Genomic DNA, 23,628 nt, shown 5'->3' on the forward strand with positions numbered 1-23,628 from the left:
AAGTCAGTTCCTAGGGTGGGAAGAGCAACCCTCAAATTAAAATGCTAGTCCTTGAGAAATGCATGTTATTAAATCCAACAACTACGATAAATGAAGCCAAACAAAGTGACAAGATGAAACAAGTTTGAGTGCGGGGGGGAGCTGACATTAATTAATCGCTCCTGCCAATTTTGAATCATTTCCCAGAGATGAACGCTGAGAGGGAAGTTCGAACGCCATCGCTCACCTTGAAGAAGCCGTGGGCAGTGTTTCTCTGTCCGAGCCAGAAGGAAGCGTCCTCGGGTACGTCCATGTACGGGGCCTCCACGACCCGCTCGTAGATCCTGCAAAACAACACACGCGATGGTTACAGATGTGGTTAACGATGTTCACAATGTCTATTCGTTCATTTCTAAGCTATTTTCATTCATTTTGGGAAACAAGAAACTCTCCCCCGCACTCAAGGTCTCGCCCTGTTGAATCCTCCTTTTAACGCTTTCCCCAAGGACGGTACAGATCCCCACATGCTTTACTAGACACACATGGTGCTGCCGTCTGCGCCTTTTTTTTGTGCCAAGGTGGATGTTCACACGTAAGCAGTCCCACAGCAGATGCACGTATAATGCGGTCACCTCGAGGTGCGTATGGACCAGCATGGAAACCATTTACACCAGCCAGCTTAAAGCTTCGGAGATGTAGTACTTATTGATGCCAAATAGGTTTCAGTTTCATGAATCTTTTGCTTATTTTCTCTCCTCTTCTTGTCTCTTCTCTCTGGATGTCTCTCCTTTTGGGGAGTTGATATTTTATTTAGTAGGAATCAAGTAGGAATGCACCGATTTATCTTAAAAAATCCCAATCCCCAAATCAGGTTCAGCATCGGTTCTGATACCAAATCCGCAATTTGAGATATATATGGATGAAGCAGCTTACCTGTTGCAGTCGACGTGCAGTATAACATGAGAGGCACTGACGGCCACAGAGACCTTGTGCCACTGGTCATCAGCCAGGCTGTAAGGGAACACCTCGGTGTGGGGCTGTTGGCCTTTGGTACGGTAGTGAAGACGAATCTCACTGCGCTGGCCGCTGCTCTCCAGCTCCAGGAACCTGCAGAACCAAAGCGACCTGCTTCTAATGACGGCCACACCACGGCAGTGGCTCGGAGGATTTGCAAATCCTGCAGTGTTCCGTCCTGTTGCGTCGAAGCATCATCGCTAGAACTGAAGCCACATTAACCGGCATGTAGAGGTTCATCTCCTCTTACTGGTGTATTAGTATTCCTGCAGAATCCCCTTCTCCACACCCCTGAGAATCACTCGGCATAGTGACACTAATGGAAAGAGCTGCCGATACACACTCATCACCTCTGCCTTTAAAGACAGACTTATTTAAACCAGTCATTTGCTGGGAACCTGATTCAAAGGAAAAATAGACACTCATGCAAGTGTAGCAATGGGTTGATTTATCTGCAAGCCAAATCTAATAGATTTACTCTCCCCCAGCTATGCATGCACATTGATCCCGACTCCATGACCATGTCTGACTCTGAATTAGTCCTTTCCATGTTTCTCAGAATGAACCGTGCCGTGAAGCTTTGTTGCATATGAATGCCTGGGAAAGCTAATCATCGGCGGGGAAAGTCATTAACATCCCTGCGAGCTCTGACTTTAATGTACAAACTGTTCAATCAACGCATTATGTGGATTCAGATTGCCGTCTTGATCATCCAACGGCTCAGTCACCACTAACTAATGGAAAACATTAGCATGCTAACTGCAGATAGTGTCTCATCAGTTACTGATCCGCGATTCCAGACTTAATGTTTGGATCGTCGGTGGACTGTGAATAATAAGTTGGCACACAGGGTGATTTGCTTTGTTTACTCGACTGGCGCATAAAACATCTAAATACTGATCAAATACAAATATCTAGGTTTCAATCAGCGTATTACAGACCGCTGATGAGACAAAAAAAAGGGTCGTTTTAAATTTAGAAAACAACTTTGACAATCAGCGGGGTTTTATAAGCTTTACAGAGCTCCATGTCACATTCTGGGCTCTGGTTCTGTCTCATTCTGCCAAAGTACACGTCTCAAATTAACTTCACAAAATACATGTTTTCAAATTTGTGTATTTTCACATTTTTTTGCAAGTGTGTCTAAACCCCAAACGTTAGATTATAAAGTGAAATGTGAGCTGATCTTACCTGTGCTCGGAGTGGTGAATGGAAAGGATGACCCCAGAGTTGAGGTGATCTTGTTTGAGGGTCGCCAGCACGGTGAACTCACTCTTGCCTCTCAATTTCTGGACCATCAGCTCTGAGACCTCAGCAGGAGCCGTCACTTCCCTGGCAGATCCTGAGATGAAGACAGTCGTATCAGATATCAATGGCGGCATTTATTTAACAATTTGCCTGTCTCTCACCCATCCGAGTCACCATGTAAGGTGCATTCTACGGTGGAATGGCTTTTCTTTTTACTATAACTTGTATTATTCACACCATTGAAAGCCAAATCCTAATTGAGATGGTACTGACATTTTGGGATAAAGGGAAACAGGAACATTTTCTCTTTTGGTTGGGATTTCACAGGCCATAAGCTGTAAATATTTGATGTATTGACGAATGTGAATTCATGAATTACAAATCAAGACTTAACCCACAAAACATTTTGCTGATATTACCTTGCTCTATTTTGAAAGCCGCTTGACAATTTTGATCTCAAACACGTTTTGATTAAAGGTTAATGTGACCTCCCTTCTTAAAGAAATCATGAGGACGTTTTGAAGCTTTCCAGGTCATTCAGCTCGAATTAACCTTGAAGTCATCCCCCTTTCACCAATTCATCAGATATCGCTGCCAGATATTGTGTGCCGAAATGTTACGTTATATCAGCCATTGTATCAGTGGATTCAGTTATAGGAATAAAAACATGGAGCTGAGGATTTGGAGAGAGAACGCCAAAGGCCGATGGTACTGTTGAGGATGGGAAGGCATTTTTTGTGTAGTTGGCTCGTGAGCTCCTGTTTGCACCATTGTGCCCCCCTTCTTCCTCTCCAACTCTACACAGACGTCTATGCTACTTTAATGGCGGCATCAATAAATGATGATATTTCTCAGAAGCAATCACATCAAAGAGTTCACTTCCAGCTACGGGATGAATGCAAGATGCCGTGACACACTTGAGCGCTCCAGGAAACCAGCGTGGCAACGTCCTTTGTGTATTAAGATTACTTCCAACTGTTGGGTAAGTAACCAATTAACACAATGCAATGTGAAAACAGCAAGCAATGAGGATGATGAGGACTGGCCCTCGCAGTGCACTCACAGCTTATACACGGTGCAATGTTTTCACTTTCACTCTAAATTTACCGTGCTAGCAATGGCCTTTTCCTCATGGATGCTTTTAGGCCCTTCGGGGACATATTTTCAGTAATGTCTCTCCAAACAAAAATGCTCACTAGATTAGATGGTAATAGATGCAGTGCCAGTGGGTTAGGAATCCAGTGTCATTGGTGGGACAGATGGTCGAATGACTGAAACAGGAGTTGTGCGCAGAAATAATCTGCTGCCATCAACAGATCCCACTTAATAACCAAATCCAAATGACCACCGCTGACAATAATCTGAGAAATGTTAGGAAATGATTCTTGTTTTAATCACAACTGTAGTTTGGAGTCTTTTGTTTAATAATAACTCTTATAAAATTGCTCTTCTGGATTGTGAAGCAAAGATTGACCTCAAGGCAAACAGGATTTACATCGTCCACGACTGTATGAGCTGGCCGGCCTATCGCCACGCCATGTGCTGAAGAGAGAGCACACTCGTATCTCAATCATGAGCGAAATTAGCACAGTGGGAGCAGGTGTCAGGGCGGGGTCCATTCTGACAGGATTCGGCAGGGGGGGGGGGGTTGGTGAAGACTGAAAAACCTGCATCACTGGGCAGCTCCCAGGTTGGCGGCTATGGGCCTTTGATCTATGAGTGGAGGACTCTCATCACCAGTCTTAATACTTGGAAGGGAATGAGGTTGCTTCAAATGGGACTCTGGGGGATTGGAGGGTGGAGACATCTTCTCATTCAGATGGAGCGATGAGATTGGCCTGCGCCGGGTTGCCCACATGAAAAGCAAAATGATCTCAGCGCTCCTGACAGGCACTCAAACGAGGATTAAGAAAGCTGTTGCGGCGACATGACTGCGTCATAAAAACATCCATGGAAGAGCCGTATATAAGTTTGTGCTGGGAGGAAAAGGCCGGCATTCCCTCCTGCCAAATCAATGTGGTGTCCTGCTGTGGGGGCCTTTGGTCGATTATCCATTGGCAGGCGCCTGGACGGGGCAGCCACCTGCTCCTAACTACCACCCCCATGTGAGACACTGACACAAAATAGCTTGAAAATGATGATCCAGGGCATAAAATTCCAATCAGCAATTATTTTTTCTGCACCATAATCGCTCTTGTCATCCATGCTAGTTCTTTACAGGCTGTGCGGACCGGCTGATTGTGGGAAAACAGTTTTTGAGACATACCAGTTTTACCAGCTGATCTCCAGCAGCCTTCAACTCAGTAGCATCTGAAGCAAGTGTAGCTTTTGGCTGTATCCTAATCTTATCTCCTGGGTACATTGTGCTTTAATGGTTACGCTCAGGCCATGATTCCCATCCCTCGGCTTTATTCCTAATCTTAAACCTTCTAATGTGGTCTTATTTTGTCTGACCCCTCGTACAGCTGTTATCCCCTCACTGCGTTCTTATATCGTATATTGGCAGCGCGGCACCGATCCAGTGCTCACACATTCACATGCCCTGCAGCACAGCTTGAGAGTCCAGCTTTGACACAAGCCTTTCCTCGCACACTGCTTTCACCTCAAACTGTATTTATAGAAAGTTTTTGGACTGGAGCACGTTAGAGGATCCCCATTTTTTTTCAACAAAGCTAACAACAGTAATACTGAAATTAGATAAGATGATCATTGAGGATTCTGTATGTGAATAATGAGAACTCTATTTAGTCTCTGGTGGATTGCCAGGACAAAATAACACATCCTACCTCTTTCCAACAACTCTTCAACAACATTTAGCAAATGAGCCATCTCTCGACCAGTTACCAGGCAGCCATGAGATGCACTAAACACATCCAAGCCTGAAATACACAGTGATCCAATCGGCAGAGGAAGAAACACGTAGCAAAAAAGAAGAAAAGGTGTGTGTCTATTTTCTTATTACCTAATGTTTCCTTTTTGAAAAGTGACGGAGGACATTTTATCTGCCGGCCTGATTCCAGAGAAGGATATATTTGGGAGGTTTAGGCAAGAGGATATCTCTCAGGAGGGATTAGAGTAACGATAAACTCTCCACCGGCAGCAAACTCCAAAGCCTTCATTGTGCATCAACAAATGCACAGCGCACATGCACAAACAGGTGTAGTAGGCCACACGGGCAGACACACACGCAGACTACAAGGCAGACTGGCCTACTGCTTCAAATATTGACTCAATAGAGAAATAAAGACGAGCATGGAGACATGCAGATGCACGGGCTAACACAATCATTGGGATGAACACACATACAAACGGCCCCAAAAGCTAGTTCTTGTAGCTCCTGAATGCTCCACCCCGCTCCGTCGGTCTGCATTGGGCCGCCCATCTCCCCCCACTGTGTCCACTCTCCTGGAACAAATACAAAACCGAGCCAAGGGCACCTCCAGGACTGCTTTGGCCAGCAATTTCTCCCCAATTCTCCGATCACCTCCCCAGTGGCTGCGTGTCTGACAGTGGCACGTACACAGAGCTAATGACAGCCTTCCAGCCACCCAACTGTCTAACTGCCCTGGAGGGAGAGAAGTATCTCCACGGTCACCGGTGCTCCTGTGTGGAACACAGGATCAGGCTCGCCTCAGAAAGCAGCATGCACAGCAGACTAGACCACAGGGAGTTGGGGATGATGTCAGTCAACAGTTTGGAAAGGTTGGGTAACTTTTTGAGATGTGCAACAGAAAAAAAGCAAATGACAGCATATGTGGGAGGAAGCGGGATAAAAAAATCTGTTCGGACTCTGTTGGCCAAGCAAATGTGGAGATCTTTTAAACTAGATTAAAATGTGATGTCTTCACAGGTTCCATCATAAAATCCTACAAAAAACATGTGATCTTTCATTGAGTCCTAAAAGTTGTGTATTTACGAGATGTGGTTTTTAAAAAACATCATGAATAAAAGTTCTTCTGAAAATGGGTGAACGAATACAGATTTGCTGCACTGTGTTGCCTGATTCGTCTTTTGCAGACTGCAGACATAGTAGCTATCTTTACGCAGAGCAAGGACTGGGCCTTTCTTCTTTCCCATCAGTTACATTGATATTGAAGGGATCTCTTGGCAGTATGGACCCGGGGAGGAAACTGTTTTCAGATACTTATTCCTTACTTCAGATAAATGGAGCAGCTTTAACATGAAATGTCTTTGCCACTCTTGAGTATCTTTGCTTACAGCATCTCCAACAATTCTACAGGCGATGATGACAACGACTCTCGTTGTTTTGGAGGGAGATGCCTGAGACAAAGTGGCTCAGCTTGGGGTTTGGAGAATACAAATGGAAACCGAAAAGATTGGTTCCTGAAAGCTTTGATCTCCTCCAGAAAGCTCAGTCTCATGCAGTTTTATTGTGGCCAGCGTTTAGTGCTGTCATTGGATCAAGTGACAAAATCTTGGGCTTTGCTGCTATAACATTAACCACACTATTTTAAATTCACCCGATTTTATGGAGGTTTGATACAAAATCACTTCACAAGTGCTCGTGATTGTTTTGAATTGTTTAAAGGACTAGCCTGTGTGTTTTTACTCGCTGTGTGCAATTATTTAAGTGATACGATCTCATTTCTCCACTTTAAATTGCCTTTTCGAATTGCATTGTGCATACTTAACACCGCTTCCTATTGAAAGCACCTTACAGCACAAAGAGAGCATGCAGTTGAGCATGAACATCATTCTAACCAGCGGTCAGCGTTAATTACCTTATTACATTTTCATTTTGCTTTGAATGTAGAATTCCCCACGTCAACGGCTCCCTGAGAATCAGCTCGCTACACAGCAGAGCTGCTCTCCGATGGAGACGCTGCAGGACAAAGCTGCCTTCCACCTATTAGATGACATCCTCCCGTACTACCGACACTCCAGAGCGCCGCGCAGTGCACTAACAAGTGCAGCCCCAACAGCGGGAACACACTGTTGCCATTGTTGTGCAAACACTATTACACTCCCGTTAATGCTGAATAACAGACTCACATTCGCTTCATAGACCCCCCCCCCCCCCCCCCCCCCCCCCCCCCCCGCCTCCCTCCCTCCTTCACGCGCCGCGTTGCTGCATTATAAATGAGTCTCCTCCATCCTCTTACACTCCAGTGTCGCTGCATTCAGGGACATAATCAGCAGAAGTAACAGCGAAACACCTCACTGGTGGTGTTCAAACAGTCTGAGGAGGAGGCTGCCTGACTGGCTGCACACACACAAACACAGATACGATTACAGGGGAGTCCTGCTCTGAAGCTGGAAGGATGCTTCTAGCGATCGTGCAGTTTGCACTTCAAAATGAGTGTGGTCCACACGCTTGTAGCCAGAGAGGCAGACTGTGTTGGTGTATGTGTGTTGGGGGGGAAGGGAGGGCTCCTGGGTGTGGCCCCCATGCGTGAGACAGATAGATATCTGGATATTAAAAACCGTGGGGGAAGTGCTAATGATGTGGTGCTTTTGTAGCGTGGCTGAGCCTCACCTGGCGCCAGGACATAAAAGGAGCATAGCCGGGGGGGGGGGGGGGCTTTTCTCCCTCTCCGTTGTGCCCCTCCCTGAGGCCCACCTCTCCTAATGCCACGCTATGTAGCGCTGACAGCTACCTACGGAAGCGTCAGCGGGGGTCCCTCCACTGCTAACCGCTCTTCTCCTTCTTACAGCGGCAGACGCAAAGACAATGTGAGCACCAAATGTGCTTATCCTCACGCATGTACACCTTCCTTTACTGGGAATTACACTCTCCCCACGCGTCTTCTCTGTCAGCTCTCAGCAGCCCCCCCTCCTCCTCCTCCTCCTCCTCCTGCCTCCACCCAGCATCCAGAGATAACAGCCTTCCCTCCGGGCGGGCGGAGGGGACGGCCGTGGATGTGTTCTGCCTGCTATCTAATGAGTGTCGGAATGTCACCGAGGGCCTATCTGCCGGTCCCAGCCAGCCGAGCATCCCTACATGTGGAAGCAGCGGTGTTTGAAAGAGCTGGCAGGCGGCTCCGCTCCGAGGGATGAGACTGAGACTGAGGGATGCATATATATACATATACATCCCTGAGTCTCAGTGCATCTTTACACCATGTGCCTCTCCCCTGTCTATTTCGGATCACCAGCCCAGGTCCGCTTTGCCGTTCACTCAACGCGGGCATCCTCAATGAAGAATGAAGGACGGAGCCGAGCTCTGCCATAAATAAAGCGGCAAAAGTAACGCAGGGAAAAAGAGACCGTGGCGCTGACGGGATTTTCATTTTTGTGAGTTTCTTTCTAGAACTGTGATGGTTTATTCCATTTTTCTCCCTCCCTTTCTCCAATCCTCCCCCTCGCTCCCTACCCGTGCAAAGCACTTCTGAGCGTTGTCTATGCACAGAGGACATCAAATGTCCCGCCGTCACTGAGGCGCACAGTGCTGCTGTCTCAGCAGATTAGAAGACCTCAGGAGCGAGGCGGGGTAAAGAAACACGTCGACAAAGAACTGCGCTGCTGCTCTGACCCAAAACAGCTGCTGCTGCTTTTGTTTTGCTGAGATCCATGTTGACATCCCCCTTCTTTGGGTTTGAACGCTGATCGTGGGACACTAAAGCAGTTCCCTCTGTTGCCACTTTGGGCCGCGTTACGATGCTGTTAACGGTCTCTTTTGGATCCTAATGGGTCGGACAGCTAAATGACACAGACGTAACACTGCATACGAAAGTCAAGTACGACTGCAGCTTTGACACCTCCATCTACTAAACGCCGTAGACAACATAAGTCCTCCCGCCGTGGCCAACGATGCCACACAAGTCACTCCTCCACCCATTCATGCTTCGCTTTGGGTGATTTACCCCCCTGCTCGCCCCCCTTTTTTACACCAAGACCCAACATCGCCCATTGTTCCTGGCAGGTGGCAGTGTGATCGCCCCAAAGCTCAAAGTCCCAACAAGAAAACTGCAAATGCAGCGCGTGCTCCCGCTGACGGTCCGCGTGCAGCGAGAACCGACACGCGCATACGAGGCTCCAGTGGTATCAGATCATTGTTATCAGTCAATCAGGCTTCTGTCACCCGTTTGTGGTTTAATGGGCTGCATCCTGTTAGACTCACATGTGAACGGGACAACGGTATTTGTGACAATCGCTTTGAATCATTAAAAGCACTTTGAGACACATTTTATCTTCCATCTGTGGACTGAAACAGAAGGCGCGTGTGTGTGTGTGTGTGTGTGTGCGTGTGTGTGTGTGTGACCGTGCCTTGGAAGTGGAAAGCTCTGGACTCGCTGTGGAAGCCCTGGACCTGAGTAACTCCATCAAAGCCTTCTCCGAGCGTTAGTTCATCAATCGGGCTGATGCGCAGGGCAGGGTCCACCCCGAAGCCTACAACTGCTTTACAAAGACAAAACAAGAGGGCGGTTGTTGTTAGCAGGGCTATGAAGACAAATCAACCTGCGGGTGTCAAGTGAAGACGATTGTGTCTCACATGCAAATGCAGAATGAAATGATCTGTATCTCATCCGGCCGTCTACATGTGGCAAGAGATCAGTGAGAGGCGTGTGTCCTACCTGGGGAGGCGCAAAATACGGCGAGAAACGCAAATAGCTGAGATAATTCCATCCTGAATGTGTACACAAAAACAAAAAAATTAGTCCATGTTTTGTCCACTTCCGAGGGACAAGTGCTGTTCGATCACGCGCGAATGATGGATCGCCCTCTCGCGCAGGAGGATGTTACCAAACCGGGAGGCTGAGCGGAGGCATCATCACAACTTTAGACGCCGGCCGGTGCACGGAGGAGGAAGAAGAGGAAGAAGAGGACAAATCTAAACCGGACTGGAGAAGAACAAGGTAACCGGGTTGCAAGTTATTCCACGTAACGCAAAGGTTGCGCCATCCGCAGCATCGGCGGCACAGGTGTCTCTACCGGAGGATGCGCGAAACGAGCTGCTCACCAGCGGAACAGACGCTCCTCCAGCGGGGGGTGAGGGAGGGGGGGGGGGGGGGCAGAGAGGGAGGGAGGGAGGGGAGGAACCTGTCGAGGAGTAAAGGAAAGAAAGACAGAAGGACGACGAAGCCCCCTCGTGGCCCGAGATAAGAAACCCCTCGTGGATCCGAATCGGGGCTCGTCTCGATCCGCATCCCGCCTCCAGTGTCCCTGTTCAGAGACGTTCATGTCGTGCGGGTCGATATTTGCGTAAAGGCTTTCCGGGAAACAACTATGTCATTGGGCAACATCAGGACTGAGAGGGAGAGAGACTTTATTCATTCCAGTTCAAGCATGTTCCCCATGCAGACCTCCACCATGGACCAGGCTCCACCTTGTTGAATAAGGTTAAATGTCTACAGGCGAGAATATAATCCGACATATTTTCAATAAAACCAAATACCAATTTACAGTTTTGGTCTCTGGCTTCTGACCCAACAAAAGGGTTATCAAAGGGGAACACCCGGAAACGGCCTCCTTAGAACTGTTTGATTGACAGATGCGTTGCCATGGGAACACGCGCAAGCACCCCATTAACTTTCATCACATCCTGCTTTTAGATGTCACATTTAAAATGATCGCAACGTTTTGGTAGATAAATTGGACATTCATGTAGGACCCGTTGGCTTGTTTTAGGTCCAGCAGATCCAAATGCTCCAATCTCAAAGTACCTTCTATATCTTGGTTTTGTTTAGAAGGAAAAAAGGGGCCTTTGTGTCAGCAGGAGGAGCGTTAGGGCCTCTGATGGGGGAAAAAAGGATGTATGACCTTGATTTAATGGTGCTCAATCTTATTTAATGCATCAGGAGGCTTTAAGGAGCCTCTCTGACCTCAATGCTTTCCAAATTATAGTCACATGGGGCTGAATAAATATGCCGCAAAGCGGGCTAATGAAGGGGACATGGGATGGGATTCAGGTCTTGTGAAGCACAAATGTGAGACCTGTAGTTGCCAAACAAACTGACGAAAAACATTTTAATTGGTTGCTGCAATATCTTATGTTTCTTATATTTATATCTTTGTTATAATATATTCAAAGGGATATGAGCATAAACTAATACTTCACATTCTCTTTCACAACTCTAGCTGGAGAAGGTTGTCTGATACAACATGTCCACCATCAAAGTCAAAGGGTATGAAATCTCATTTAGTCATGAGCCGTTGTTCATAGATTGAAGTCAATCGAGAGAATAGCAACTGTCTCAAAGAATTAGGTTTACCAGTGTTCCATAAATGCTGGAATGTTATAATATGAACAGAATTACATATCTCTCCATTCTTTCATTTAGTTGTCCAGTGAAGTTGAAGTTTGGCTTCTTGGCAGGTGGTATGAAAATGCGTGCTTGGCTATCTGAGTGACTCAGCCTTGTTAGTTCCTTTTTATAGAGCACAGATGCTCTGTGCCTTGAATATTTCTGAATGCCTTTCACATCTTCTTCACCCGTGGAGCCAATTACTATTGTGAGAAATCACCATTTATCAGCAGCCATGCCATAACAGTGATGTTTTTCGTTTTTTTAAGAGGAGGATAAACAGTTGCATTTCCCTTGAATGCTAATCAGGTTCCTGCCAGATGGACATGAATCCCAGCCATTTTGTAACGGCCTGTCCCAAGTCCACAACAAACCCCCAAACCCTGGATCGCTGGGAAAGTGTTTTGTTGGCTTTGGTGGTCTGTTGAATCGGAGGCCAGCAGATACTGTATGTGGTTCTGTGCTCCATCCCATGGACTCCGGATTAACACCAAAATAACACCAATATATATATATATATATATATATATATGTATATAGACTGAGCGAGGGAGAGAGATTTGTCATATCAATTCTCCCTTCCCTTTGAATCCGGTTTATACTAATGCCAATAACACATTTTAATTACGATTCATGGCAAACTGATGTGTTTCGACAAATGAGCCTTTTGTCTGTGGAACTCTCACAGCTCGCTCAGGTCCACGGTGTGCAGCTAACGGGTGGCTAAACTCAATAAAACAAGGCGGGCGATGCAGTGAGAGTCTCATCTGCTGCATGTTAGAGCCCCCAATCCTCTATTCATTTTTAATAAAACTACATTTCTTCTGGCTACGGAACCAGGGCATGTAATTACTTTGTAATGCCTACATTTCCTACAGTGCTATCTGGCAAAATAAGCCTGTTTTTTGAAGCATATGGATCGCCAAGAATGAAAGGCAATAAATGTACAAAATGCAAACACACACACACACACCTAAACATACACTATGAATCTCTCAGGTCAAGGTTAGAGGTCCTTACTGGATCCAGCTGGGTGATGTATAAACTCTCAGAGGCATATTCACTATGGCCATGAAAGCACCATACAGACACACTAATACCGTGGGCACAATTAAATTGCTAGTAGCTGTGCCAGTATTGAAATGATGTGCATAAAAACTCTCCATATCGTCCCCCGCGGGCCAATCCCAGCATACATCTGTTGCATGGTCTTTTAAATGAGACCAGTAAGAATCATATTAATAGCAGTACGCTCTCATTGCAGTCTGCTCAGTAATGTGGTTAGTGTGAATTCTCACCACTTTATGAGGCATCTAAATAGAAAGGTCTGAAAACACAGAGTTCCCATATTAAATAACTTCATGGTGATTTATTGTTAAGCATCAATAAGCCACAAGCTGAACTTTTTGTGTTGCAGAGCTGCAGGGATGAGGTGCTCGTTTGCTCGGTGCCATCTTGTGTGCACGGTGGTGAACTGCAGCAGCGACACCAACGGGAAGCAATACTGAGGTGCAACAGACAGTGTCGCCCTTGGACCAGCGCTAAATACTCACATGATGGGACACTACAAAGTAACTGCAGAAACAAGGTGGAGAGTGGAAATAAAAAGGAATAGACTTTGTACTTAAAACTGTATTTTTGTCAAAGGGTTTATCGTGTATAGAGTATAAAGAAGAGTATTATCAGCCAGAAAGGGGTGAAACCTGATCCACGTGATTGTTTATTAGTGAAGTTAGTTTGTACATGGCTACATGTCTTGATATTGGCTACATGGCTACATGTCTTGATATTGAAGTTGATATTAAGTCAATTCAATTAAATAAAAAGTATTGGTGGAATTTTTAGTCAATGACCTTGTGAGACCTGTTTCTCCCACATTACCCCCCAGGTTAGCGAGGGGGGCAGTCTCACATCTTTGTTTTGCAAAAGCTCCATTTTCTCAACACATGAAAAGATGAAGGCATGTTACCGTTTATCCACTCTGTGTTGAGTCATGGAAAGGTTTCCTTTTTAATGATAGAATCAGCAGATTAGCTGTGGCAGAGGGCTGAAACCGAGCGAAGAACATGTTTATTAAATGTTACCGGCTTAATAGAAGCGCGGTTCTACGTACGTTGATCTTTTATAGACTGCCCACGCAGTGCAGTGTCTCAACACAACCACTCCCATTACCCCCGGGGTCCCATTGTGAGTGTGTGCAGTGAGCTGGCTCATCGGGCCCTCGTGGTGAATGGCCAGCAGCCATTCACGCAGCACACAGAAGCTCATTAGAACTCTATAGACACACAATCGCGAGGTTCACATTAGAAACTTCCTCCTCTGAGGCACAGACACCGCACACAAAGTGCCAGTTTGCTGCTAAGCTAAGCGCATTGTCTTCCTGATTCATAGAGCTTGGCCCTCCATTCACGATATTAAGTTCGAGTGGTGGAATATCCATTGCGTGTGCAATGAGCCGGTATCTTTTTAAGAGCTTCAGTGGGGTTAAAAAAGAGAGAAAAGGGATCTGCAGAGTGCCGGCTTTCAACAGGGCTATTGTGAGGATTCTGAATGAAGGCACCCCTGTTTTTTTCCCTCCATTTCTAAAAAGAGATGGACATCAAATAAATTCAAATGAACTTGCTTGAGGCTGTTTCCAAGACCCACTTTTTAAGAATAGCCTAATTATACCTCCCTCTCCTGGAGAGCTCTATTGGAATTTGGCTAATTACGACGCGGTGAATCTTAATGATGATACGCTCTTGGCGATGCCTTTTAAAATGTGCACAGGAGTCGTGTGAGAGGTTCTACCTCAAATGTCTGCACACACAGAGAAGTACGTGATGCAAACAGGAGTACCTTCAGGTTTGTAGGTGCTGGTAACAACGTATTATTTGTTGTTGGCAGGCTAATTAAAGTAAAAGGACAGAGAGCCCTCAAGAATGAACTAAACAAATATTCCCCATGTTATCACATAAAAACACACAGTGACACAAATCCGCATCCTTTCCAAGCTCAGAAACATACAGTTAATAAAAGCTGTCTGATTCTCTCTGTCATACGAACGAATGACTCCCCACCAAACAAAAACGCCGCGGGGGACTTTCCCCGCCGTGCGGAGCCTGTTAACACACGCTCACTAAACAAAAGTAGATAGCGCACATTGCTAACACTCATCATGTGACAGAGCGCTAGGCCTTCTCCACCAGTCTGAGGAATAAAACCTCAAATTTGATTACAAGCAACCTTTGGCTCCCTGGCCGTCGCACAATAGGCCGAGCTGTCTGGGCCAATTTCCATGCTCAGCATGAGGTATCTACACGCGCGGACCGAAACCCCCCCCCTCCCCCCCCCCCGACCAGTGTGGATATGCCTGTTTACTGTGCCTAAACTCCGGGTCTGTCGCCCCTCTTGTTGGACATTCTATTCTAATGGCGAGGATCATTAGTTGCAGTGTGAAAGGTTACACAAGCCCCTCATCGGACGTGTTTGTAGATAAACATCCCTGCATGCACGTTTGTCCAGATTTTTTCTACAATTGCAACCTTTCCAATATGCAGCATGTGCCCCCCCCCCCCCCATAACTGACAACTGGTACTGAATAAACATTTAAGTGATTGAGTCTGATGCCTGTGGAGCTACATGATCTCTCAATGGGGACCCCACCGGGTTTTAAGCCCCTCTGTAAAGGTCAAATAAAAGCAATGACAGATCAAAAGTTACCAAAGGGGAACACGTAATGGTTGGAGAGGTTGTCTTTCATCCTTGAATAAATTCACGTTTTTCAATAGAATGCAATATCAAAATAAATGTGTCTTTATTTGAAGCCTTCTCTTTTTTGCTTTTTATAAAATGTTCAATTTCGTTTCTTTTAAGATATGTTAGATACCACAAAGAGTTGTAATGGAAATACTGATTGCATTCCATTATTGCATATAACTGGAAAGAAAAGCACCAAATTGACTATGAAATACATTACATTACTTTGACAACCCATATTTATTTCCACTACGGTGGTCTGTTTTCTTTAACATAATTTTGCTATCAAGAAAACACCTCAGTGAACAACATTTCCGAAATAAAACAGAAAAACACTTTGCAAATGAACTCAGGGGTTTGAATGCGGCACATGGGAGGCTGGAGAAAAGAGAGAACTATTTACTACTGGAGAAGACTGTTTGGTGCATGTTAAACTTTGGCCGGCAGTTCATTGTCTCTGGTGTCTATCATTTAATAGGCCGGTTGACATAATGAATGAGCCAGACCCACCTTCTGCCACTCCAGAAAGGCCCCAGCCTTATCTGAATTGAGAAGCACATTAGAGCCTCTCAGCCAATCACCACACAGCAGGCCCAGAGAGGACGAGCAGAGAACTTTTGTTTTCCTCACAGTTTAATGAAGTTGGCCTGGTCACTCAGGAAGGGATTAAAGGAGAATTTAGTGTCACTGAGTGTTCGGGTCACTGTGTGAACACGATGGTCTCAGTTCAGAGCTGCACCAGGAGGAATATGGCCGGCTCTCCTCCTGCGCTACCCGGCTTTGGGAACTCTGGAAAGAGTTTTCTTATTGACAATCTGCTGCAGTCACAGACACCTTCAGTCCGTCACCTGCGAAGGGCCGCGTGTGAACGTCCCAGGAGAACCTGGGGCTCTGCGCACGGAGCCTTTCAGGCCCACAGTCCCCAGCAGGGGAAAGATTTAGGAGGACCACTTCTGCCACACGCAGGTACACTCATTTAGTTTGAAAGATTATATTTGGAATGTGTCAATGAATTTAAATGTTTGAATCTACCAAAGTACACTGTGTCCACAAAGCCAGCTATTTTTTTCTTGCATTTACTTGCTTTTTTATAAAACGCTATATTCATAGCGTACAAATATTGTACATTTTATTTGTTCTTAATTTTTTTGCCTGGAAATTATTCATGGGTTTTAAAGTTAATCAATAGATTGTATGTTACTTCGTGAGCCACTGACGCACTGCCTTTTTTAAACTTGACATAAAATCATCAAAGATTGATATTTCCTTCCTTTTCCAAAAAGAAAGTGAAATCTATCTTTTGACAGGATTGCGTACTTGGAGATTAAATGTCATGTGATGACATACAATCCATAAATATAATTTAGTAAACAAAATGATTAGCGAATAACATTATATAATGATGTAATATTCTATATTGAAACAATAATGACTGCAAGTAGAAAATTTGAACACTTTAAATTAAATGATTACAAACCTGTGCAAACTTTACAATTATGTTACATTTCTCACTATGATGTGTGTTATTAGAGCCGAACCATATTTGAGCAGATATTATTTTAACATATTTTCAAAAGCATGGTTTCGAAATAATATGAATCTATTAAAACATTCAAATCTATAATATACATAGTTAAACCCTAGATTACCTTAAGTTTAGCACTGCTGTAAAAATTCATATAAACAAGGACTCCAAATGCCTTTTGAAGTGACCCGGCTATAGTTCATGGCGTGTTCTACCTGTCTCACCTGTTGAACACGTGACCCTATCTGACGGCTCCTGTCTCTCTTTGCAGGTGTACTGAGCAGTGTTTTCCTGCGCAGCCCGCCGTATCTGCTGGCGTGCTGCGGTGGGTCCAGCCCCCCTCCTGTTTTCTCCAGTGAGTGATTTATGCCTCATCAGCAATGCCTCAGCTACTCTCTAAGCATTAGCAGCGGGGTCTCCCATGCTTTCCACAGCTAATTACCGATGCAATGCCAAATAGCTAATTCTCCGTTCAACTCTGCACGGCTCTATTCATAAACATTCACGGCTGTTTAGGATGGGGAAGAGGGGCGGGCAGCAAGGCTTTTCAGAGTTCCTGGGGCCCCCTGTATTGTACTTCCCAAAATACACTTTAACTTGCGCAAATATTCTAGCAAATAAACATCTTGTCTCACGTCATGTCAAGATTATTACCAGGTGTGAATTCCTACTTCTGAATAGCACGGATGCTTTCAAAGCATTACCACTCCTTCAGCAACAACACGTTTGGTTGTCAATAGAAAACATCCAGAAAACGGTGCACCTCGATTTTTGCTCCAAACTGTGCTTGAACTGTTAAAGTTTGTATAACTTAAGTAGATTGTAGGGCTTTACCACACTCACATGAATTAAGACGCACTGCTTTCTCGTTTCGGTACGATCCGGCTGCAATTGGAAGTTATATATTTATCCAATCTATGATGCTTGTTGTGGAAAAATAGCACAAATCAGAAAACATATCATCCCCTCGGCCCACAGGTCTCTCAAGTCTTTTTAGTGGGTTGACACTTTCCCACAGTGCCCAGCACCACAACAAAGCCCAGTCTGGCCGTGACCAATTGCCACTTTCACTCCACCATCCACACGCGACCTCGCTGCAATTTTTCACTGCAGCAATGAACTCCGCTAAGCACAAAACACTCGCCCGTTTCTCTACAGAAGAGGGCTGGTCCAGGAACATCCCCCGACCATTGTCTGGCTAAAGAGCTTCGTCCTCAAACCCCCCTCTTTTCTGCTGTCCTTCAACTCTCATTCCTACCCATTGGAGGCTGCTTGACTAGGACATAAAGAATTCAATGAAAGTGACTTTTATAGACTTTTTCGAGCTCATCTTCTCATACAAACTGGCTTCATACCTGCAAGTGAAAAGATTTAGTGTTGGGCCACTGAGCCATCGAGTAATGGCATTTCCATTGAACGGCTCTATTGTTGGTGTCCCCCAGGGCTCTATGGTTGGCCCACTAGCGCAGACACACACGTTGCCCAGGAATGACCTGGTAATCAGCTATTTAAGTGAAAGCCATTGAGTCCCAATAGAGAAGTGAAAAGCATGTCCAAACCTGTTATGTGTTCCCTAGAGGTGGTCCATGTGCAGATTTGTCGTACAGATTAAAAAGGCAACATTGAATAGATCTGATCAATTGTTCCACTTGACTTTTGTTGCGCCTGCACCTGTGAGTGAAGTAGCGTGGGATTGCTCCTCACAGTTCACCAAATCGCTTTTCTCAGTTCAAGTGGCTTTTTATTCTCTTTAGTCACCCCCGGTTTGTTAAATTGGACATAATGAAAAAGAGGAATCAAAAGTGAGTGATGAAGCAAGTGTGATGAAAAGAGGTGTAATCTAGGGTTGAAAAGATAGGAGATGCGGGATGGTTGGTAAAATGTGCATATTGATTTAGTGGGCAGAATTGGATTTTGTGCCATTCAAATCAAGGTTGTCTACATTTTGAAACATTTGGGAAAATGATCCACAGTGAGGTTTAATCTCAATTCAGGTCACACAACCTCTGTAATCTCCAGTTGTACTTTCATTCCCACGGATCACCAATGACAGCTGCTAGTCAGTGACCCATATCTCACTGATGCTGATATATTGTAGCTTTAGTCATCATAGTGACATTCATTTTTTATGTTTCAGAGGTGGCAAACATTCGAATGTGGTCTGCTGATACAAGTCCTAAATCAAGAAGAGGGATCCTCAGGAGGGCCGTGTTCTCTGAAGAACAACGGAAAGAGCTCGAGAGAACTTTTCGGAGACAGAAATACATCAGCAAAACAGATCGGAACAAGCTGGCAGCAGATCTCAGTCTCAAGGAGTCCCAGGTAATTAAGGGGGATTCTCTAAACCTAAAAGACATACAAGCATACAAAAAACATCTGTTTACATATTTATCCATGTTGATAATCGTTACAATATTACCATCTGCCCTTCTCTTGATGCTTAAGGTAAAGATCTGGTTCCAGAACCGCCGAATGAAGTGGAGGAACTGTAAGGAAAAGGAAGTTCATAACACTCGCTCCCCGATGGATGAGCTCATGGCCCAAGGTCTTGCTCAGGAGGAGGAGGAACCATCGCAGAAACACTGTGACTCAAAGAATGAGAGATCAACAGCACAGAAGAGTGGCTGGGACACATGAGCGATAGTGATGAGTGGAAGTAAACCAATGACTCTTGAATCCATAAAAACTATTAAAAATAGTACTGGGAGGGCGTTAGAATGACATGGATAAAAAACAGTCTGTGGAGACTAACACCACTAACATTAACTTTTTAATGAATGGTTTGTCAAAACCTTATTCATTTTTACTTTAAGGTTCAACTGGTGTGTCAATCATCTCTTTCCGTCTCTGTGGCTTCGGTGTACAATCTCCTGAAAAGTCTTTCCCGGAAAAATGTCCACTGTGGTTATAATCCGTCAAACGCACTTCAATGAGTCTCTTCATTCAGTGCATTTACACTTTTCTTCTTTGGGACAGCTTTGTGACAATGCCTTGCTCATCATCCAAAAGTCAAACCATTTGGTGCATTCTGTAAATATCTTCTTTTTTTTATCTTCTGTAAATAAAGTGTTTCAGTGAATCCTGATTGATTATTCTTACTGTGTGAAGCAATACACTTCCCATCTTATCAATCTAACAGATACACTATCTACACATTCTGCAAATACCTATATCTCGTGTTACTTATCAAAAAGAATACGACCAGCAACTAAGAACTTCATTTTTGTATTTATATATTTCATGCTTAAACAAAGCATTTTCTTTATTAACTATCATTAACTAACTATAATGCAAGTTAGTTAGAGGCACTAAAGGACAGCTTCTCTATCACCATGCACAGGCCAGCCTGGATACGAAGATCATTTCATCAGAAGCAGTAGATTATGTCATGATGGTCTATTGAGTTGAGTTCTCCTTGTTTGGGGGGGGGGGCTGGAGAAGGGTCCTCCGATGCCCCGAGCAGCCTCCGGATCGCCTCTGCCAACCGCTCCCTCTGCGCATGAAGAGTTGCTTAAGTAACTCGGTGGTAATATCTCTGACCGGATGCAGTGAGGTGATGACTTTTAGTAACGTGAATGCTCACTGGCCTTTGTGCGTTCTCCTCACCGGCTGCTTTGTGTGACACCCACGCTTTCCTACATTCGTCCTGGGAAAGAAATATTGCCCCACACACATAGCACGTAGAGATATTTGGGCTAAATAGTCGAAAACAAACCACGGTGATTGATGGTGGGTGAACGGCGGTTGAAAAGTTGATGGATGGTGATGGATGATCGATGTCAAGAGTTGAAATAAAAGAACTCACAGAGTGCACATCAGTGGAGATGCAATGCATTCTTGCAGACTTTTGTGTGAACCTGTGGAAGAGAACTACCGGGGAAGGAAAATGGCAACCAGTCGGTCCATGAACACAGATCGGAGCAGCGACAACCTCACAGAAAGTTCCAGGTACACCAGTGTAGGAGCAACTAACAGAACTAAGGGGGGGGGGCGGTCACTTAAAGTCATTAACTACTGAGTGGAGTACAGACAAAGTCAACCCGGGCAGAAAAGGTTCATGCTTCGGCAATTCATTGATTTAAAATAATGAACATTTGTGAATGGTGTGGAATAAAAACTTAATAAACGGTCCTATAAAAAGCTCCATGTTCTGCTTTGGCAGTACGTACATATTAATTAATTAAATCACTACAAACTCTTAAGTTTGAGATCGTTTTAGACTAATTGGTGCAACTAACGATATTCAAATTTCTAAAAGCATTCAGTCCTCGCACATTTAGTTTAAACTACAAGACATCATCTGTCAAGAGCACTACATAAAAGTGAGACAGATTACAACAGTATAGAATGTTCCTTTTGTTCTGGCTTCGGCCTCGTCATGAAAACGAGGCCATTCATGTTTGGAGTCATCTGTCTCCTCATTAGCGCTACATACATATCTACAGTGAATGAGTCATTCTACAGATGGCTTCTACACAGCCACTGTGCACGTCGTGCAATGAATCATTTGTAAATGCAGTGACCAATATCATAAAGTCAAGGGCTAAAGTCCACCTTCAAATGAATGCATTTCAAACATTATTTTTATATTGCCTTGAAAGACGTCTGTGAATCCTCTTTTAATACTAGAAAAGGGAACGTGGTCCTTTTGTAGTGAACCAGCGCTCTGCTTCTCCATCAGTGTGCCACCTTGTGGAGAAATAAGTCATGAGTATCCAGAGGACCCTCTCAGGACTCCTTCTCTTTGCTGTGTCCAGTTGTCACGGGGATAACGGGCAAAAAGAATTGTTTCTGTTAAACAATACACATCAACGGTATAGTCTTGTAAAATTTTATTGTCATCTTCAACCGCATTAAAAATACACAAGGATGACATAAATACACCAACATCATTAAAGAAAAATATAATCTAGAATGGGTTTACATTAATTCATACATACTATGTACAGGTTTGAGTGCATTCTATTACCGTGTGCTGTCCGAGCTGGGAGGAGACAGTGAGCCATCTTCTCCTGAATCAAACACACACACCTAAAACACGTGAGTCAGAGCTCCAGATTTAACATGTCGCCATCAATCCGTTCAACATCTGTGGTGCTTCCACTTGCGCGTGGCCGCCGCAATGCTCGCGTCCTTTTTGTTCCACGGGAAGACGCGGGTGAGAGCGAGGGTTCCATCGTGCTGCACCGAGCCGGTCAGCACGCAGAGCTGTGACCTGCCGGGACGCACCAGGCCGTTGGCGCAGCCGAGGTTGATGAGGAGCCACTGCTGGAGGAGGTGCTGGGTGTCGTAGGGCAGCAGAGGTCCCTGGCGGATGAACTCAACGCGGCCGTCAATCTCGTACTCCGGCTCTCCGGCGGGGCTGCGGCGGCGGTGAAGTTTCGCCGTCACAGCTGAGCAAAAGAGGAAAACGATTATTAAACATCTGGTTTGGAAAATGATAGACTATTATATATATTTAAAAAAAAGGAACCACAGCGTAGTGAAGGAATTCTGAAACCTACCAAAGTCATGCTGGCAAAAGCTGTCCAGGACCGTTTTCACTGCAGGGGCCTCTTCCACAGACGGGCAGTTCTGGCAAGCGACTTTGGGGATTCCTACGAGGGCAAATTGAACGTAATTTAACAAAACTGGAGGGCACACAGTAATTATATCTAAAAGAACAAGCACTTAAATTGTACTTATAATGCCACTTATCTATAGCAAATTGAAAATTGGCTTCTTCGTTTGTATCCTAATGGTTGAATGCACTTATTGTACGTCGCTTTGGATAAAAGCGGCAGCTAAATGACATGTGATGTAACGAAGTGGAATGACGAGGCGGCGAAGTCGAACAGATGATCAGTCGGTGGTCTAATGCCAGGCATACCTTTGGTAAAGTAGTTCGACTTTGCGTGGGGAGAGAGGCACATGTCTTCCTCAGCAGGAAAGCGGTCGCAATCAAGAGCCGCGGGCCACGGGTGACCCTGGCAGGCGAGCACCGGGGCACAGCTGTCCCTCACCGCCACGCACAGACTGCGGCACGGGCGGATGAATCTGGAGGAGGGAGAGAAAATGAATGAAAACGAGCGTATCGCACAGAAATCAAAGGCATTGAAAAGAAGGAGCCATGTAAACTCTTCTTACGTGTCGAGGCAGACGGGGGCGATGAGGGAGCAGAGGAAGGTCTGGGCCTGAGGGTGGCAGCCGGTCTGCAGCAGAGGCCTCCAGTCCTCTGAACGGGGCACCACCTCAACGTCCAGGTTGCTGTGACCCAGGAAGTTGGGCAGCCGCATCTCGGAGTAACCGACGTCTTTGCAGACTTTCATCCGGTTGGGGATAGTGACGCAACGAGTGGACTGACCCATGTCGAACGCCATCGAGGGACACGTCACGGCCAGGAGGGCCACGGCGAAGAACACAGCCATTTGGGAAATCCGGCGAGGTGGAGGGATGCAGCTTTTCAAGAGACTCTTCTGTCCTCGAATGGCTGTGGAGATGCTGCCGCTGGGCTTTATATACAGCAAGGTGAGCCAGCCCCGTCAGCCTGGGAGTCTGTTATCAACTACCTATCAAAGACGCAGAGACGACGCGTTTGGAGACAACGGCTTGTTTTGGGATGACTGCAGACGAGAGGGGGGGGGGTGAAAGGGGGAGTAGGGAGGGTGCACAATGGCCGATCAACGGCCCAGCTTTCACTGTCTGAAGCCCAGTCACAGAACCTGCTGGATGAGTCCTGGAGGTGGAAAAAGTAAAGGGAAGGGACCTCGAGGAAAAGAACTTCTGAATGTTGAAGCCCAACGTGCTGCTACTGGACACACAATCTTTGCCACGGCAACAAAAACCCATCCATCATCATCTGAAAGTCCTTTTCGAGATGAATCTGAGGCTTTTGTAGACAGACGGGCAGACTCCTTCACATTAGAAAGGCTCTTTCAT

At 45.5% G+C, this 23,628-nt stretch overlaps 3 protein-coding genes across 5 annotated transcripts in view; 1 reads left to right on the top strand and 2 right to left on the bottom strand.

Annotated features, from left to right (window-relative positions):
* Positions 1 to 10,175, bottom strand: part of nell2a (neural EGFL like 2a) — a 57,720-nt gene extending 47,545 nt beyond the window's left edge. Inside the window, exons 1-6 of one of the 3 annotated variants that reach the window (XM_078083503.1) lie at positions 9,946 to 10,175; positions 9,777 to 9,829; positions 9,469 to 9,597; positions 2,185 to 2,335; positions 913 to 1,086; positions 227 to 323 (exon numbers count right to left, since the gene is read on the bottom strand). In XM_078083503.1, the coding sequence (XP_077939629.1) occupies positions 227 to 323; positions 913 to 1,086; positions 2,185 to 2,335; positions 9,469 to 9,597; positions 9,777 to 9,829; positions 9,946 to 9,974 (633 nt within the window). In that variant the 5' untranslated portion in view covers positions 9,975 to 10,175. Of the gene's footprint in view, positions 1 to 226; positions 324 to 912; positions 1,087 to 2,184; positions 2,336 to 9,468; positions 9,601 to 9,776; positions 9,896 to 9,945 lie in introns of those variants that run through there. The other 2 variants (XM_078083502.1, XM_040162926.2) reach the window with 2 other exon arrangements.
* A 5,564-nt stretch (positions 10,176 to 15,739) lies between these two features.
* Positions 15,740 to 19,795, top strand: dbx2 (developing brain homeobox 2). The gene is made up of 4 exons (XM_040164072.2): positions 15,740 to 16,151; positions 16,982 to 17,065; positions 18,848 to 19,032; positions 19,156 to 19,795. The coding sequence occupies exons 1-4, from the start codon at positions 15,902 to 15,904 to the stop codon at positions 19,345 to 19,347; spliced, it is 711 nt and encodes a 236-aa protein (XP_040020006.2). The 5' UTR covers positions 15,740 to 15,901; the 3' UTR covers positions 19,348 to 19,795.
* A 1,734-nt stretch (positions 19,796 to 21,529) lies between these two features.
* szl (sizzled) lies at positions 21,530 to 23,225 on the bottom strand. The gene is made up of 4 exons (XM_040163146.2): positions 22,837 to 23,225; positions 22,580 to 22,746; positions 22,215 to 22,307; positions 21,530 to 22,103 (listed from the first exon to the last, which is right to left on the bottom strand). Exons 1-4 carry the CDS (start codon positions 23,115 to 23,117, stop codon positions 21,793 to 21,795), a joined length of 852 nt encoding a protein of 283 aa, XP_040019080.2. The 5' UTR covers positions 23,118 to 23,225; the 3' UTR covers positions 21,530 to 21,792.
* Between the last annotated feature and the right edge of the window lie 403 nt (positions 23,226 to 23,628).

Source organism: Gasterosteus aculeatus, chromosome X, assembly GCF_964276395.1.
Source record: "Gasterosteus aculeatus chromosome X, fGasAcu3.hap1.1, whole genome shotgun sequence".
NCBI classification, from domain to species: domain Eukaryota; kingdom Metazoa; phylum Chordata; class Actinopteri; order Perciformes; family Gasterosteidae; genus Gasterosteus; species Gasterosteus aculeatus.